We start from the raw sequence: 18,411 nt of genomic DNA on the forward strand, positions 1-18,411 counted from the left end.
CTGCATCCTTCCTCGTCTCCCCGCCTCCTTCCACGTCAGCCAAGGACTTGGTGGAGCCGTCCCGGCAGCCGCTGGCTGGAGCCGTAGTCGACGGTCCAGCGGTTCCTTCCCGGCCGTCGCCCCTCGGAGCCAGGTAGCGGCCTGAGCCCCGAGCCGTGGTTTTGCGTGGGTCACGCGGTGTCGGCGAGCCACCGGCCGGGGAGACGCCGGGCTCTTGACTAGGCCGCAGCGACAGGCGGTGGGGGCGGGGAGCTGGGCCGCGGCCCCGGGACTGTGGGACCGGGGTCTGAGCAGCCCGAGGCCTGGCCGTGCGTGGACGGAGGTCGGGGAGGGGCGGCCGGGGCGCACCCACCGGGGACCCGCAGCGTCTTTGCTCTCGGGCTGCCCTCCTGGGCGGTGATCGGGCTGTGTTGTGTTGGAAATCACTGCCCTGTGACGTGGTGCTCCGGGTTGTCACTGTTGTGTGGACCTCGACTCCACTGCTTTCCACACCCTGGGCCGGGGAGCAGATCAGGACCGTGTGGTTCTCACTAGAGTTCGTGGAAGAGAGGGCGAGCACTGTAGATTGACATCCGCAGAAGCCATACGGAAAGAACTTTCAGGCAGTATAAAGATCAGGACTGATTTGCGAAATTTGCCTTGTTTTGTTTTCCTAATTGATACCTGTGTTCATTTTTTGTAGATTTTCCTGGCACCTTTCGTCCTTTTTGTCTTGTGTCGGGTTGGTTATAACCAGAAACCATGACGGCAGCTGAGAACGTGTGTTATACGTTAATTAACGTGCCCATGGATTCAGAACCCCCTTCTGAAATAAGCTTAAAAAATGATCTGGGTAAATAGTTTCTCAATTCTATCGGAAATTGTTTTAATTGATAGATTAAGAACATTAAGGACTGGACAAATTAATGTTTTTTACACATGTCTATATTGTGTAGTATTTAAATCCTGTCAAATATAATTGCCTCCTTATCATTCATCATTTCTTTATGCTGAAACCGTTTCAAAAACTTTCATCGAGATTTTAAAAAATATATGTTAACTATTTAGCAATCTTCCTCGTGTCATATCAGAACTTCTTTTCTGTTACTCATCCATTGGTCATCCTTACCCATTCTTCCTTCTTAATCTCCCCAGCCTCAGTTAACCACCATCCTCCCACCCCCATTTTTTTTTCTTTTCTTTCTTGAATTAAGGTCATACTCTTTTTCCTAGGCTGGCCTAGAACTCAATAATAGGCCAGGGCCTCCTCAAACCATGTAAGTTCATTTCTCTTACCTCAGCCTCCCAAGACTGGCCATTAATCAGCTTTTACTTTCAACTTCTGTGATAATGTAGATTGGTACATCTTAAAACTTTCCACTCTCAATCCCTTTTTCACTTGAGGAAGTATTTTCTTTCTTATGTGTCCGTGTGTGCAGATAATGTGCATGTTCTGTGTAACTATATGGCAGTCCAGAGGTAAACCTTAGGTCCCACCGACATTTCACGTTCCCCTATAGTTAGAAGTGCTTGATTTTTCTAGAGTTTTGTTAGAAGTTTCTTTCAATAAGTTATGTGTGCTTGTATGTGCATATGTGCACATTAATCCAGGTCCCCTCAGGTCAGAGGGTGTATCTAATCCCCTGGAGCTGGAGTTACGGGTGCTTGTGAGCTATCTGATGTGGGTGTTAGGAACTGAATTCGATTTCTTTAATTGCACATACTGCCCTTAACTACTAAGCCATCTCTCCAGCCTCCCATCTAGAATTGTTGAGAATATCTTAGGAAAAAGGATTTTTTTAACCTTTAAGCTTGCAGTATTGGCATACAGAAATACAATAATATCCCAGTCTAATGTAGTAAAGCTAAGAAAATAAAATCATTTAATTACTTGTCTCTTAAAATACAATTTCTTGGGGGCTGTAAAGATGCCTCAGAGGTTAAAAGCACTGACTGCTCTCCAGAGGTTCTGAGTTCAGTTCCCAGCAACCACTTGTGGCTCACAACCATCTATAATGAGATCTAGTGTCCTCTTCTGTCATGCAGGCACAACACTGTATACATAATAAATAAAACTTTTGGCTTTTTGTTTTGTTTTTTAGAGACAGGATTTCTCAATAAATAAAATCTTGTTTTTGTTTGTTTGGTTGGTTTTTCGAGACAAGGCTTCTCAGTAGCTAGTGGAGCCTGTCCTGGAACTCATTCTGTAGACCTGGCTGGCCTCGAACTCACAAAGATCCACCTACTTCTGCCTCCTGAGTGCTAGGGTTAAAAGCGTGCACTGCCGCCACCACCCGGCAATTCTTTTTTAAAAAGAAAAAAATATAATTTCTCACATAGTAGATAATAAGTTGGTATAAACAAATAAGTGAAGTCATTATTGAACTAAACGTGAATATTTCTTACAACTTTATAGTTTCATTTTGAAAGTATTTTTTGTAAAAAGAAACATGTTTTGAGTTTTGAAAGCCTTTGCTCTGCTCCTTTTAAAGTATGTGCTGGCCATTCCCAGTGGTGTGTACTTGTAGTTCCAACTGCTCAGAAGCCTGAAACAGAAGGTCCCACTTTCAAAGCTAGTCTGGGCAACCCTGGACCCTGTCCTGGTGAAGTGACAGGGACTGTGGATATTGTTAAGTATAGCACTTACTTACCGAGCACTCGGGAGGCCCTGAATTCAATACCCAGTACTAAGAAGAGAAAAAATATGTGCTGTGTAATTTTAGAGTGTGGAGTTGAGAACAAGGTCCTACTCTGTAGCCTGCCTAGAGCTGGCTAACTCAAGATCCTCCTGCTCCAGTTTTCATGTGTGTGCTTTCATACCCAGTGTGCAAAGTGGGTCTGTCAAAGAAGGGCTTTTGTTTGTTTGGTTGTTTGGTTGGTTTATTTATTTATTTTATTGAGACAGGGTTTCTCTGTGTAACAGCCCTAGCTGTCCTGGAACTAGCTCTTGTAGACCAGGCTGGCCTCAAACTAAAAGAGATCCACCTGTCTCTGCCTCCCAAGTGCTGGGATTAAAGACAAGCACCACCACCGCCCAGCTAGATCTCAGTTTATAACTATACTTGAACTCACAGAGATCCGCTAGTCTCTGCCTCCTAAGTGCTGGGATTAAAGGTGTGCGCCACCACCACACAGCACTAAAGAAAAGATTTTTATATACTTAATTCTTAGTTGAATTATTAGCAAGTATAAATCGAACTGATAACACTTTTTTTATTTGGTTTTTGTATTTTGAGACAGGATGTCAGTATTTGCTTTGACTGCCCTGGAACTCAACTGAGATTGACCTGCTTCTGCCTCTCAAGTACAGGGATTAAAGGTGTGTGCTATCACACCTGGCCCAACATTGTTTTAAATATAATGAAAATTATATTTCAAATATTGGAAATTACCTTTTAGGAGGTACTTTGAAGTTTTTAAAGAATCTTAATATTTTACTTGCCCATGGTGGCACATGCCTGTAATCCCAGCACTAAGAAGGTAGAAGTGGGAGAAAAAGGAACAACAAATAAATTTCTCAGTTTAAGTTGTTAGAATAAAAGGAAATTGAAGTTGGGGCGTTTAAAATACAGATGACATAAGTTTTTTGTTTGGTGTTAAACTTGCTTTTGAAAGTATAGTTATAAACTGAGATCTAGCTGGGCGGTGGTGGTGCTTGTCTTTAATCCCAGCACTTGGGAGGCAGAGACAGGTGGATCTCTTTTAGTTTGAGGCCAGCCTGGTTTACAGAGCAAGTTCTAAGACAGACTCCAAAAGCTACAAAGAAACCTGTCTCGAAAATTAAGCAAACATAATAAATAAATAGAGACCTAGTCTGCTGAACTTTTGGAAATGTAATAATTTATAAACAGAAGAAGCCATCAAGATTATAATAACCTAATTTTATGACTTTTAGACTTTGTGTCTTTTATATTATCAAATAGAATAGGGAACAAAACACCTGAAACATCCTAAAGGGAGGTAAGCCCAGTGGTCGCACACTCATGAACAAGGTTCTAGATTCAATCCCGGAACCAAAACAAAACCTAAAGAGGGAGGGAGCTTAATTTAAAGAAACAAAAGATCTTTTAGGCTCTGAGTACCACTTAAAACATTGTTTGAATTACTCAAACATGGGGATTTTCTCTATTCTGCAACATAGGAAGATATAGCTATGGGGTAGTAATATATAGCCTTTAGGATGATATTTTGGGGTTTTTTGTTTGTTTTTGAGACTGGCCTTCTATGCAATATGTAGATGAGATTGGCTTTGGTTTCTCGATCATCCTGCCTCACACTAGTTTGCTGGGTTACAGAAAAGTGCCATCAGAATCAGTGACAAGCAACTGATTTATTTAGTGTGATTCCTCTGAAGCTTGAGCTCTTGTAACCCTAACAAGTAGTCAAGTCCAGTCTGTCTCTTTGACAGAAAGAACTGCCTTTAAAGTATTAAAGATTCATTTATTTACATCTATGAAAGTTTTGCCAGCATTTATGTATAGGCACTGTATGTATGTCTGGTGCCCAGATTGGTCAGAAAAAGGTGTAGGTCCTCGGAACCGGAGTTAGAGATGCTTGTGAGCCATGAGGAGGGAGGCTGCTAGGAATCCCTCAAGCACAGGTCCTCTGCAAGAGCAACAAGTGCTCTAAGCTATCCAGCATCTCTCCAGTCCCAAGAACTCTGCCAATAGCCATTCTTATTATTAGACCCAGTTGTCATTATTTTCCTTATGGTAGCATAGCCATAGGATTAAATCTTCTTTCTCTTTGTCCTCTCTTTTTTCAAATATTTGATTCATTTATGTTATGGGTATTATTAATGTTTTGTCTTCAGAGGTCAGAATAGGGTGTTAGTCTTGAATCCAGCTCCTCTGTGCCAGTGCTCCTAACTGCTCTTATTTTATGATAGACACAATTATGGTAGCAATGTACTTATTCTGTACTTCTGTCTGCTTTTGAATTTTGGACCCAGAAGTTTGGTTTTTTTTGTTTGTTTGTTTGTTTGTTTAGATTTATTTATTATGTATACAGTGTTCTGTCTGCATGTATGCCTGCAGGCCAGAAGAGGGCACCAGATCTCATTGTGGATGGTTGTGAGTCATCACATGGTCTCTGGGAATTGAACTCAGGACATCTAAAAGAGCAGCCAGTGTTCTTAGCCTCTGAACCATCTCTTCAGCTCCAGAAGACTTTGAATACCATTAATTTTTCAATGTTCTTAGTAATTGAAATTATAGATAATTTTTTTCATGAAATCTTAAAAAAAAATTTTTAGTTTTGTTTTCTTAAAACAGGGTTTCTCTGTGTGGTCCTGACTGTCTTGAAACTCTCTGTAGACCAGGCTGTTCTCAAACTTAGAGATTTACCTGCTCTGCCTCTCAAGTGCTGGGATTAAAGCCTCCATAAAATACTTGATATTGAGTAGTTTTTACTTTTACTAACATTAAACTTAAAAGTAACATATCCTTTTTTGTTTTCCCTTGGTTTTTTTAAGACAGGGTTTCTCTGTAGCTTTAGAGCCTGTCCTGGAACTCACTCTTGTAGACCAGGCTGGCCTCAAACTCACAGAGATCTGCCTGCCTCTGCCTCCCGAGTGTTGGGATTAAAGGCATGCGTCATCACCACCTGGCTTTTTTTTTTGCTATATCCTTAATTCTAATCAGTGGCTACTGGCTCGGTGTTTTAATTTTTTTCCAGTTGTTCAGATGGACAAGAAAAAGAAGTCTTTAATGTTATATGAGTATTGAGGACCATTTTCTAAATTATTACAATATCTAAAATATTTAAAGTCACTTTGTTCATGCTATCTTTTTAAAAAATAGTTATAGCTGAGAAAATGCACATAAAATTAAGTTACTTTGGGTTTAGAAGTACTTAACAGGATTTGCTTGGGTTGTTTTTGGTATTGGGGGAATGGCGCTGCCACATCTGTTTGAAAACCAAAGACATGTGGTGTAGCTATAGGCCAGAAACTACATTAACTCAATTGGTTAGGGGCCAGGATTCTAATCCAGTACCTCAGATCATGTGTAAGGAATCTGAGATTCAGAGGCAAAATAGAGCCACAAGCACATCATTTGGATTTGTAACCTTATTACCACAGCTGATAGTAAGTTTTCATAGCTTTTTGAACTGTGTGAGGAACTTTGATTTGAAGTAATTGTGCTTTTTTGGTTTATGTTTTTTAAATTATGGAATCAGAGAAAGGTGATGTGAAGTCCAAAACTGAAGCTCTGAAGAAAGTAATCATCATGATTCTGAATGGGGAGAAGCTCCCTGGTCTCCTGATGACTATCATCCGTTTTGTGCTGCCTCTTCAGGACCACACCATCAAAAAGCTGCTTCTCGTGTTCTGGGAGATAGTTCCTAAAACAACTCCAGATGGGAGACTTTTACATGAAATGATTCTTGTGTGTGACGCATATAGAAAGGTAAGCTGATGGAGGAAGGTCATTGGTTAATAAAGAAACTGCCTTGGCCCATTTGATAGGCCAGCCCTTAGGTGGGTGGAGTAGACAGAACAGAATGCTGGGAGAAAGAAGCCTAGTCAGGCAGTCGCCATGATTCTCCCACTCCAGACAGACGCAGGTTAAGATCTTTCCTGGTAAGCCACCTTGTGGTGTTATACAGATTATTAGAAATGGATTAGATCAATATGTAAGAGCTAGCCAATAAGAGGCTGGAACTAATGGGCCAGGCAGTGTTTAAAAGAATACAGTTTCCGTGTAATTATTTCAGGGCATAAGCTAGCCATGCCAGAGCTGGGGCGGCCAGAACGCAGCCCGCAGCTCCTACAACAGTAAGCCAAACCATAACTGTTTGCTTTGTTCTTTTGTAATTATAAAATTGCTCTAATAGATACTTTTTTAGTTTTCAAAATTAAATCTTTGATGAGATGAAAATTGTAAATATTTGTTATGGTAGTTGTAAGCTCAAAAATGTGTTCAATTTATGGCTATGTATAGGCTGAGGGTGCACTGCTCCACCATTAATAAAAACCCGGCTAAAGATAGTGGGGTTCAGCCTGAAGATCAGAAAAGCAAAGCAGCCAGCCATAGTGAATTCTTACCTCTCCCAAGGCTCAGACGAACAAAAGGGCGATCCTCTAGTGCTCCCCACCAACCTCAGACTCCACACATCTGAGTTCCCTTCTCTTCCGTTTCTATTCTTCTCTCTGCCCAGCCATATCGCTCCTGTCTCCACCTCCCTAGTGCTGGGATTAAAGTCATGTGATCCCAATGCTGACATCACCTCTCTGAGTGCTCTGTTTCTCCTTTAGACAGATTCAATCTGTGTAGCCCAGGGTGGCCTTGAATTCACAGAGATCCACCTGCCTCTGTCTCCCCAAGTCCTGGGATTAAAGATGTGTGCCACTATTCTCTTGCCTGTGTGGCTGGCTAGTATGGCTGTTTTGCTATCTGACTTCAGGCAACCTTTATTTATTAAACACACAAATATACTATTATGGTACATGACACTGGGGATATCTGTGAATGCTGCCCGACATAAAAACCTAACATTATCTGATACTTTTTGATAGATTTTGGACTGGGGAATTTTGATTTTGTTTTTCATGGTAAGTATTCTGTGTGTCTCAGCATGAACTTAGTAGATGACAATGTCTTATTGTAATATTATACCTGTAAAAATTACTGCAAAAATTTATATTGTTGGCTTTTCCTATGTTTCCTATGTATTTTTGTGTTACTAAGAAAACCGGTGAAATGCATGAAAATTGCTTTGCTCTAGAGGAATGAGAAGGAAATGATCTAGATCTTTTTCTTAAGATTAATTTTTTCAAATTATAAAGTTTTACATTGAAAACTTGATTTTTATAAACGGCTGAAACTTAGGCCTATGAGATGGCTCAGCAGGTAAAGTGCTTCCTGCCAAGCCTGATGCCCGAATTTGATCCCTTGAACCCACATGGTGAAAGGAGAGAACCGATTCCTCCAAGTTGTCCTTTGACCGCACACACACTCACACACACACACACACACACACACGTAATTAAATGTACAAGTTTTTAAAGTTGAAACTTAGTGTTTCCTACTATAATTTTTATATCAGGATCTTCAGCATCCTAATGAGTTTATCCGCGGATCTACTCTTCGTTTCCTTTGCAAATTGAAGGAAGCAGAGTTGCTTGAACCTTTAATGCCCGCTATCCGTGCTTGTTTGGAACATCGTCACAGTTATGTTAGGAGAAACGCTGTTTTGGCCATCTATACCATCTACAGGTAAGGAAAAATACACCTTTATTTCTGTTTTAAATGTTTTAGACTAAAGGTTCCAGCGTGGTTGGTTGCAGAATGTATGTACTTGTAAATATGTTTTGCTAATCAACATAGTATTTTTTTCCCTTACTATCATTAAATTGTTAACATGGAGAAATCAAAAATGTTGGCAGTAATGGACACTAGTGTCTGTATGACAACAATCAGATAAAACTGTGCCATTTAAACAGTATTGTATGATTTCTATTTTAAGGCCATGGCCATCAGCCGGGCCCAGCCCGGCGGTGGTGATACACACTTTTAATCCCAGCACTGGGGAAGCAGAGGCATCTGGATCTCTGTAGTTCAAGACCAGCCTAGTCTACAAGAGCTAGTTCCAGGACACGTTCCAAACAGCTACAGAGGAACCCTGTCTCAAAAAACAAAACAAACAAAAAAATAGGCGATGGCCATCATTTTTAATTGTATTGTTGCAGTTCATTTAGTTCGTTTATTTACTTGCTAAAGGCATTGCATTGTCACGTTCAGCCTCGTCCTGCAAGGAATGACGTGACCACCGGAGCTCTTCTTGCTGCAGTTTATTCCAGGACTTTATTCACTTTCTCTTTCTCCCTTCCCCTCTCTCCTTCTTCTCTCTCCTCTCTTTCCTCTCTTCCTTTCTCCTTCCTCTCCCTCTCTCTCTTTTTTTTTTTAATATTTATTTATTTATTATGTATACAATATTCTGTCTGTGTGTATGTCTGCAGGCCAGAAGAGGACACCAGACCTCATTACAGATGGTTGTGAGCCACCATGTGGTTGCTGGGAATTGAACTCAGGACCTTTGGAAGAGCAGGCAGTGCTCTTAACCACTGAGCCATCTCTCCAGCCCTCTCCCTCTCTCTCTTGGTAAACCTCTCCCAGCCCTTAAGTAGGCATGGGCTGCCAATCCCGGATTGCCAGGTGGGCATTGCCCATAGGCCCACGCATATGCAGGCAGCTGTTAATCATTGTGTGATCATAGCATAGGTCAGGCCTTAGCCATCTCAGGAGTTGATTATACATCTCCATCAGGTGTGACAACATGCAGCTCGCTACAGTTCCCCCTTTTGTTTTATAAAGCAACAGGTAAGAGTAGAGGTCTGATCTCTGTTAAAAATGAAACATGTACTAGTGTTTGTCCAGGTGTCATCCACTCAGAGAACACTAGACCTGTCCGGTGCCTTTTTACAGAGGTGGGAGTTAGACACCAACCCACATGCAATCAGACTTGCTCTTCTTGAGGCTGATATATGCTTACCTCAAGTGCAGTGCGCAAGCCTCACATCCTGTGCTCAAATATAGATAACCAAGCTTGAGGGGACTGTCCTGCTTCAATGGCCGTGAAGGCCTGAATGATCATAACTGCATTGCGATGCTGTGAAACCCTTATGTGGCAAATGCACCATAGGCATACCAGGGAGGCAAGCACCAATAAGCTTGCTAGGGCTCTTATTCCCGCCCACTCCCTCAGATGATCCATGGAGTGATCCAGGAAGATAGTTCTTCTGCCAGGCTGGTATCCATGCGTGTGGAGTTCACAGTTACCATCGTCACTCGCAACTTTTCCAGTTGTTCGAATTCACCAGACCAATTACCTAAAAGATAGCTAGACAATTCTTTAGATTTTTCATATCACACACAGCCCCAGATACTTCCATTCACAGCCAAGCTGAGCCAATTGCCACAGCCGCGGCTGTGCTTGCGGCAGCAGCAAGGGCAGTCAGAACTGGTAGCAGAGGGGCCAGCACAGAGGAGAGGAAGGGGAGGCAATCTTGCTTTCCCCTCCCTGGCTTTCCTCTGCCTGCTCCTGTCATTAGGAGTGGCTTTGCCATGACCTCAGGAGCAGTCAGAAACCACTGCTCCTTCAGCAGTCCCCTAAATAACATACCCCAACTGCCATACCCCCGTGGCTCATTCTTGTCAGCTGAGTGCATGGAAGACACCTTTTCCCTCGTGCACCTCTTTGGCTTCCCTAGCAGCTCAGCTGATCCTGCTTCTGCTCTGAAAGGGCCCCGCTTACACCATGCTTTAGGGAATTTGGGCTTTGTCAATCTCTCTGGCTACTTCCTGCTGAGCAGGGATGTTGCATTCTTATGGGTTTTTACTGCAATTTACTGCCATTTTCTAGCCGTGCTAGGACTCAGGACTCAGGTCATAGCCCCAGGGGAGAGATAGAGGCAGGCAGTGATGCAGCTGGCCCCAACCCCAGGTGGGCTGCCCCGGCTAGGACAGAGGTTCAAGCCTGTCGTGCTGTGCTTCTATGCCCTGAGGCCCACGCTGGGAGTGGCCTAGCTCTGGCCTTGTTGGTCCTCAAGGCAGGTCCTGCTGTTTGCAGCTTCACAGACCCTCAGTGCTGCTTGGCCTTGGAGCCACAGCTGCTCACACTCCACTACAAACTCTGGAGGTCTCGGTAATTCAAACCTCCCTTCCTTAGCATACCTTGTTCACCGGCAAAATCCAGATCTCTACCAGGCTTATCCCAGGATGACACGTTAAGATTGCCAGAGACGGCAAACCAAGGAGCAGTTGTCACATTTAGCCACAAACCTCTCCAAAGCGCTCCGTAACAGCTCGTTGAGAGCCAGAAAAATCAGGTGTGATGTTGAAGCGCCCATTCTAAAATCCCATTCTTCCTTTTATTTTCATTTTAAACCGTCCACTTTGGTCGTGGCTCTGCTTACCCCCACTCTCCCTTCTACTGGCGAGAGCGGGAAAACCCGCTTTTTGTCGTGGATCCCCAATCTTTACCTTGAGGATTATCTGGTGCACCCCCTGACTGCAGCAAGTTCTGGGCTCCAAGGAGAGAGGTTTGGAGGTTCCCCATATGCATGTCCCTGTATGAGGCCACCACTTGTCACGTTCAGCCTCGTCCTGCAAGGAATGACGTGACCACCGGAGCTCTTCTTGCTGCAGTTTATTCCAGGACTTTATTCACTTTCTCTTTCTCCCTTCCCCTCTCTCCTTCTTCTCTCTCCTCTCTCTCTTTCCTCTCTCCCTCTCTCCTTCCTCTCTCTTTCCTCTCTCCCTCTCTCTCTTGGCAAACCTCTCCCAGCCCTTAAGTAGGCATGGGTTGCCAATCCCGGATTGCCAGGTGGGCATTGCCCATAGGCCCACGCATATGCAGGCAGCTGTTAATCATTGTGTGATCATAGCATAGGTCAGGCCTTAGCCATCTCAGGAGTTGATTATACATCTCCATCAGGTGTGACACCACGCAGCTCACTACACCGCATCTTAACCTTGTTTTAAAATTCTCATTTTGAACAGTATGGTTCTTGTACTAGAGGCTTTGAGGAAAGAATTCTTTTAGTGAAAAAGGCTGCGATTCTTGTTATTAGAACAGCAGAAAATTTGCCCTGGACGAGTGGTGCATCCTCTTAAGTCTAGCTTCTAGGGGGCCTGAGTCAGGAGGATGACAGGCTTGAGGCCAGTCTAGACAATTTAATAATCTCTGAAAATAGAAAAAGAAAAAAGCTGGGGACATGCCTCAGTGGGTGAATGTTTATTTAGCAGGAACAAGGCCTTGGGCAATCATTAGAGTGAAATAATAAAGGTGAAGATTTTGAACTTTAAAACAGAGATTGTAAGATTCAGAGGAGGCTAGAGTACTAAATTGTTATAGTCATGGTTGTCAGTCCAGTTAGATTGTGGGACTGGGGGGATAGAGCCCAGAAACAGCCCTTGCCTAGAATGTGTGAGGGTGGTCCTGAGTTGGATTCCTAGCACTGCCAGTTTAACAGAATATATATATATATATGTATATATATATATAGTGTCTTTGCATGTTTGTGTATGTGCATGTTTGTATAAGCATATGTGTATACTCAGGCTAGAGAACCACATTAGGTATTGTGTATCAGGTATTAGGTATCAGGCACCATCAACCTTTCACTTTGACATGAGGTCTCTCATTGGCCAAAAACTCACCAAGTAGTCTATGCTGGCTGACCAGAGGTCCCCAGGTATCTTCTTGTCAGCCACCTTTACAGCTCTGGGGTTTCAAGTACACAGCATCAAGCCTAGTTTTTTGTTTTGTTTTCTTTTCTTTTCTTTTTGATTTTTTGAGACAGGATTTCTCTGTTTAAGAGCTTTGGTGATCCTGGAACTCCCTTTGTAGACCTGGCTGGCCTCAAACTCACAGAGCTCTGCCTTCCTTTGCCTCACAGAGTACTGGGATTAAAGGCATGTACCCATCATGCCCAGCTTGGTTTTTTCTTTGTTTGCTTGTTTTTAAATGTAGGCTCTAGGGACAGAATTTAGGTCTGTAAGGACTTTACCATCTAAGCTATCTCTAAAACCCATGGCATATTTTTATAAGCGTCTTTGTACTTTAATATATTACTTGGCTGAAGCACAATTACATTTATCTTAATGTTATGATCTCTGTTGACAGAGTGATATTTTGTTGATAATGTAACTGAATTCTTAAATGTTACCAGAGGCACTATGTATATTTTAGAAATTTACAGGGCTCATAAAAATGGAGGCAGAAGACAATTGAAATTTTGATCAGCAATCAGGCTGTATGATGCAGTTAGGAATTTTTGGAACTATGATAACAGATTCCGTTATGATATATACTTTATTACATATTCCTTTTTAAAATGATTACTGTTTTGTTTAATGTATATAGGTGTTTTGCCTGCATTTATGTATGTGCACCACTTATGTACCTAGTGCTCAAGAATGGCAGAAGAGGGTTTGAAATACTCTGAAAATGGAGTTATAGACAGTTGTGAGTTACTGTGTAGGTGCTGGGAATAGGATCTATGTATGTCCTCTGGGAGAGCAGCCACACTGACCTGTCTCTCCTGCTCCTAAATAGTATTCTTTTATGTTAATATTTATTACTCTGCATACTACAAATGCTTTTACGTTTCTAAAGAAGTGTTAGTAAATAATGAAACTGGTTTGTTGTGTTGTTTTTGTTTTTTGTTTGGAAGACAGGGTTTCGTTGTAGTTTTAGAACCTGTCCTGGAACTAGCTCTTGTAGACCAGGCTGGCCTCGAACTCGCAGAGATCCGCCTGCCCCTGCCCCTGCCTCTGCCTCTGCCTCCTGAGTGCTGGGATTAAAGGTGTGCACCACCACTGCCCAGCTAAAAACAGACTGTTTTATTCACTATATATTTCTTAAGAAAAGTTGCAATACTGTGAAGATTGATACTATAGTCCTAAAGACAGTCATTTGACATCAGTTAATAGAATATGTATTAATTAAATCCGTTTTTATCTGATTAAACTAGAAAATAATTTGTTAATTCAATAGATAAAGTTTTAGTCTGTGATTTCTTCTCCCACTTCTAGTTGATGTACAGTTCTAAAAAGAATTGTGTTATGGAGTTAAGTTTTAATGTTGGTAATGTCTGTAAAGTAACTAAAATAGTAAGTGGGTTTTTATTTACTCTGGATGTTATTTGTTTTGTTTAAAGAAATTTTGAACATCTTATACCTGATGCTCCTGAACTGATCCATGATTTCCTGGTAAATGAGAAGGATGCAAGCTGCAAAAGAAATGCATTTATGATGTTAATTCATGCAGATCAGGTAATGTGCCTAAAATACTTTCTTTCTATAGTAAAATGAAAATTGAAAATGCTGCAAGGTCCTTGGCATGTTTTCTTTTCTTTATTGGTTTTTTGAAGCAGGGTCTCACTATGTAGCTCTGGCTGTCCTAGAACCAGGCTAGTCTTAAACTCACAGAAATCTACCTACTTCTGCCTCCCAGGTACTAGGATAAAAGGCATGTGCCGCTATGCTTAGCTTATTTTTAATTTGTAGGTTGGTTTGGAGTACTGTGGTTTGAGGTCTACAGAGCAAATTCCAAGTTAGCCAGGGCTACACAGAGAAACCCTATCTCTTAAAAAAAAAGTATTAATATTTTTACTGAAGAGATTTTAAGGTCATAGTTTTGTGTGTACGTTGTCTGGTTGGGAGATTTTTCTTTTGGATCTCAGTAATAGGAATATAGCTATGCTCTATATTCATTTTGGGATTTTGTGACAGAATTTCCCTACGTAGTACTTGCTACGTAGATCAGGCTGGCCCCAAATTGCAGCAATTCTTCTGCCTCTCCCTCAGGTGCTGGGATTACAGGCATGTGCCACCACACCTGATTTAGAAATAACTACACACTTAAATGGCTAATTTACTTCAACTATGTGAGTATCCTGACATGTAGGACTAGGATTTTCCCCTAGATCTACCTGCTAAAGAAATTCAGATAGTACAGGAGCTGGAGAAATGGCTCAGTGGTTAAGAGCACTAACTGCTTGCCTAGAGGTCCTGGGTTCAATTCCCAGCACCCATATGGCTGCTCACAACCAGCTATAACTGTAGTCCCATAGGATCCAATGCCCTCTACTGGTGTGCAGACAAAACATCCATACATATAAATACATACTTAAATTAATAAAAATTCAGGGAATACATATGTGACCTATTCCAGAAATTTTTTTTGCTTTTTGTTTGTTTGTTTGTTTTTCATGACAGGGTTTCTCTGTATAGCCCTGGCTGTCCTGGAACTTACTTTGTAGACCAAGCTGGCCTCAAACTCACTGAGATCCGCCTGCCTCTGCCTCCCAAGTGGAAGGATTAAAGGCACATGCCACCACCATCTGACAAATTTTTTAATTTCCTGATATACATTTGTGTCAGTTTTTTTCTTAGTTCTTTTTTTACTTCCCCTCCCTTCAGTAATTCCTTTTTGCCCAGTTTCTTCACTAATTTTATATTTGGGGTAATATTTCTAAAGTTGTATTCATTACACTAAATGAAGATTATGATAAATGTATTCTTATTTTTTAGGATCGAGCTTTGGATTATTTAAGTACATGTATTGATCAAGTTCAGACATTTGGAGACATTCTACAGTTGGTTATTGTTGAACTAATATATAAGGTAAGAATGATAATTTATGATGTGTAAATAAATTTAACAGCTTAAGACAAAAGTAAATAGTCTTATTCTGGAATATTCTTCAATTGCTATCATAATTTTTATTTGATATTGTATATATGTATTTATTGTGATTGGTGGCGTGCCTCAGGATAACTTTTTTTTTTTTAGTTTTTCGAGACAGGGTTTCTCTGTAGCTTTGGAGCCTGTCCTGGCACTAGCTCTTGTAGACCAGGCTGGTCTCGAACTCACAGAGATCCGCCTGCCTCTGCCTCCCGAGTGCTGGGATTAAAGGCATGTGCCACCACCGCCCGGCTGTCATTATTTTATAATATTACCAGCTAATAACCCCAAAGTGGCTCTGGATTAAGTAGAATATAAAGGACGTACCTCTCTCAATATGAATCAAGTACAAGAAATAATTAAACTTGGTGCTGTGGTTTGGATATGGTTTGAGTGTGTCCCCAAAAGTATTGGGTCTCTGTGTGTCGGTATAGAAGTGTTGGAACATAGGAAGCGAAGCCTAGTGAAAATTTTTGGGGGACTACTGCCCTTTAAAGACAAAAGTGGGGGTAGAGAGATGGCTCAGAGGTTAAGAACACTGGCTGCTCTTCCAGAGGTCCTGAGTTCAATTCCCAGCAGCCACATGGTGGCTTACAACCATCTATAATGAGCCCTGGTGCCCTCTTCTGGCCTGCAGGCATACATGCAGGCAGAACACTGTGTACATAATAAATAATTTAAATAAATAAAAAGGTAAGTTCCAGGACTTCCAAAAAGCTTCAGAGAAACCCTGTCTTGGACAAAAAGCGGGGTTGGGGGGATTCTCATGAAACCCTGAGGTAGTTCTCAGAGGACACTGTAGGAAGCCCTGAGGCTTAAACCAAAGAACATGTAGAACACTGCCTGGCCCACACACTCCCTGGATTTGCTCTCCGTACTGTTAAAACTAGGGAGAGGGTCAGCACTTCATTGGCAGCCTTTTTGTTATTGGGGTTTTGTAACGGTTGACTGTGCAACCCAGCCTAGCCTTGAACTCCTGCCTTGACTGCACTCTAGTGTGCAGTGTCTTTGAAAGAGTTGATGTCATAGTAATAGGTAAATATCATCCGGGTTGTGCTCATAGTCACAGTCCTTCTTCATTAGCTTTCTGAGGGCTGGGATTACAGGTGTCCACTACCACTACTATCAGCATGTTTCTTTTTTGGCTTGGCATCCAGAATAAAAATTGAGATAAAATGCCGGGTTGGTGGTGGCACACGCCTTTAATCCCAGCACTCAGGGAGGCAGAGGCAGGCGGATCTCTGTGAGTTCGAGGCCAGCCTGGTCTACAAGAGCTAGTTCCAGGACAGGCTCCAAAACCACAGAGAAACCCCTGTCTTGAAAAACAAAAAACAAAACAAAAACAAAAATTGAGATAAAATGTAAGGGTCTTTCAGGTCATTTACATTAGTAGAATGGTGAATTTCTCTAACTTTTCTCTCACTTGTTTAAAATATAAAAATCTCTTATAAGCCAACTGAAGACTTTATGTGAAGCAGTGAAATGTAAATTATGATGAGATGAGTAGCTATGACAGTTACTTTAATTTACTTTTTAATTTCTTTGTGTAGACACATGTCATAGCATACCTGTGGAGGTTAGAGGATAACTTTGTGGCGTAGGAGCTGCTCTCTTTGTGTGAGTTCCAGGGGTCGAACTCACGTCGCCGGCTTGCTCCACAGACACCTTTACCTTTTGAGCCATCTTGTCAGCTCCTGCGACAGTGATTTCTGAAAACATCAGTGTTTGTTATATCTCACACGGTGTTGGCTGGTATTTTTGTATATCTTTGAAAGATTAATCATAGCTTTCATATTATATTTTATGTGAATAATGTTCTTGAAATCAACTTAAGCCTAAATGCTTTATTTTCCCAGGTCTGTCATGCTAATCCATCAGAAAGGGCCCGTTTCATTCGCTGTATCTATAACTTACTGCAGTCCTCTAGCCCTGCTGTAAAATACGAAGCTGCTGGGACACTGGTGACACTGTCAAGTGCACCAACTGCAATAAAGGTACTTTGAGGATTAGATGCTCAGTATCCTGTCTTATCCATCATAATTTAATGGCACTGCAGTTCATTGTGCAGTTGCTTGATATACTTGTGCCCGTATGTCCGACCTATGACATCATTAACACAACATCTACAAAGTTCCTGCTTGAGACCCATACATCTGAGTTAGAGGGGGGGGAATCAATACCCCCCAACACACTCATACTCTGCTTTAAATAAGTACAGTTTTGTGCTGGGTAACATAACTGCCCTGCTCTCAGGCCACAGAGAGGACATGCGTTAGAGCAGACTTCTGAGTTTGTAAGGTGATTTGCCTCCTTACATAATTCAGCCTTTTCTTCCTGTTTTCACACATATATGTAAAAAGAGAGGAAGAGATGGAGAATAACAGTATGTTAGGGTTTCTATTGCTGTGAAGAGACACCATGACCATAGCAACTCTTATAAAGGAAAAACATTTAATTGGGGTGCCTTACAGTTTAGAGGTTTAGTCCATTATCATGATACATGATGACATGCAGGCAGACATGGAGCTGGAGAAGGTGAGAGTCCTACATCTTGACCTCCAGGCAACAGGAAGTGGTCTGAGTGTCACATTTAGCAAAACTTGAATAAAGGAGACCTCAAAGTTCACCCCACAGTGATACATTTCCTCCAAGGCCACACCTATTCCAGCTAAGCCACACACCTAAAAAATAGTTTCACTGATCTATAATGATGACTTTTTTTTAAGATTTATTTATTTATTATATATATACAACATTCCTTCCATGTATGCTTGCACTCAGGAGACAGAGGCAGGTAGATCTCTGTGAGTCTACAAGAGCTAGTTTCAAGATAGGATCCAAAGCTATAGAGAAACCCTGTCTTGGAAAAAAAAAAAAAAGGCTTTTTTTTTCTTTTGTTCATTCCATCAAGACTATCAAAAAACTTTAATATATTCAGAGAATTATTACTCTACAAAGCCAGCTAATATAAATTGTTGAATTTGCTGTTTTACCCATTAATACTTGAAATACTTTTTATTTAGAAATAATTTTTAACTTATAGGGAAATCACAGAAATAGAACAGAATTCCCATACATTCCTCTTCTAGCATCCTATAATGGTCATATGTTATGTAATCATCATATAATTATCAAAACTAAATTAACATTGAAATAGTATTGTCAAATAAACTAAATAGATTTTGTTGAAATTTTTCTTAGTTTTTCCATTAATGCCCCTTTCTGTTTCATGATCACT

At 41.4% G+C, this 18,411-nt stretch overlaps 1 protein-coding gene across 1 annotated transcript in view; it reads left to right on the forward strand.

Moving 5' to 3' along the window:
- Positions 1-18,411, forward strand: part of Copb1 (COPI coat complex subunit beta 1) — a 40,054-nt gene continuing 21,643 nt past the window's right edge. Inside the window, exons 1-7 of the mRNA XM_041666378.1 lie at positions 1-133; positions 683-832; positions 6,160-6,389; positions 8,029-8,198; positions 13,646-13,760; positions 15,021-15,113; positions 17,030-17,167. Of these exons, the coding sequence (XP_041522312.1) occupies positions 742-832; positions 6,160-6,389; positions 8,029-8,198; positions 13,646-13,760; positions 15,021-15,113; positions 17,030-17,167 (837 nt within the window). The 5' untranslated portion in view covers positions 1-133; positions 683-741. The remainder of the gene's footprint in view (positions 134-682; positions 833-6,159; positions 6,390-8,028; positions 8,199-13,645; positions 13,761-15,020; positions 15,114-17,029; positions 17,168-18,411) is intronic.

This window comes from Microtus oregoni, unplaced genomic scaffold (genome assembly GCF_018167655.1).
Source record: "Microtus oregoni isolate MIOR12 unplaced genomic scaffold, Mior012 000016F_ref0000370, whole genome shotgun sequence".
NCBI classification, from domain to species: Eukaryota; Metazoa; Chordata; class Mammalia; order Rodentia; family Cricetidae; genus Microtus; species Microtus oregoni.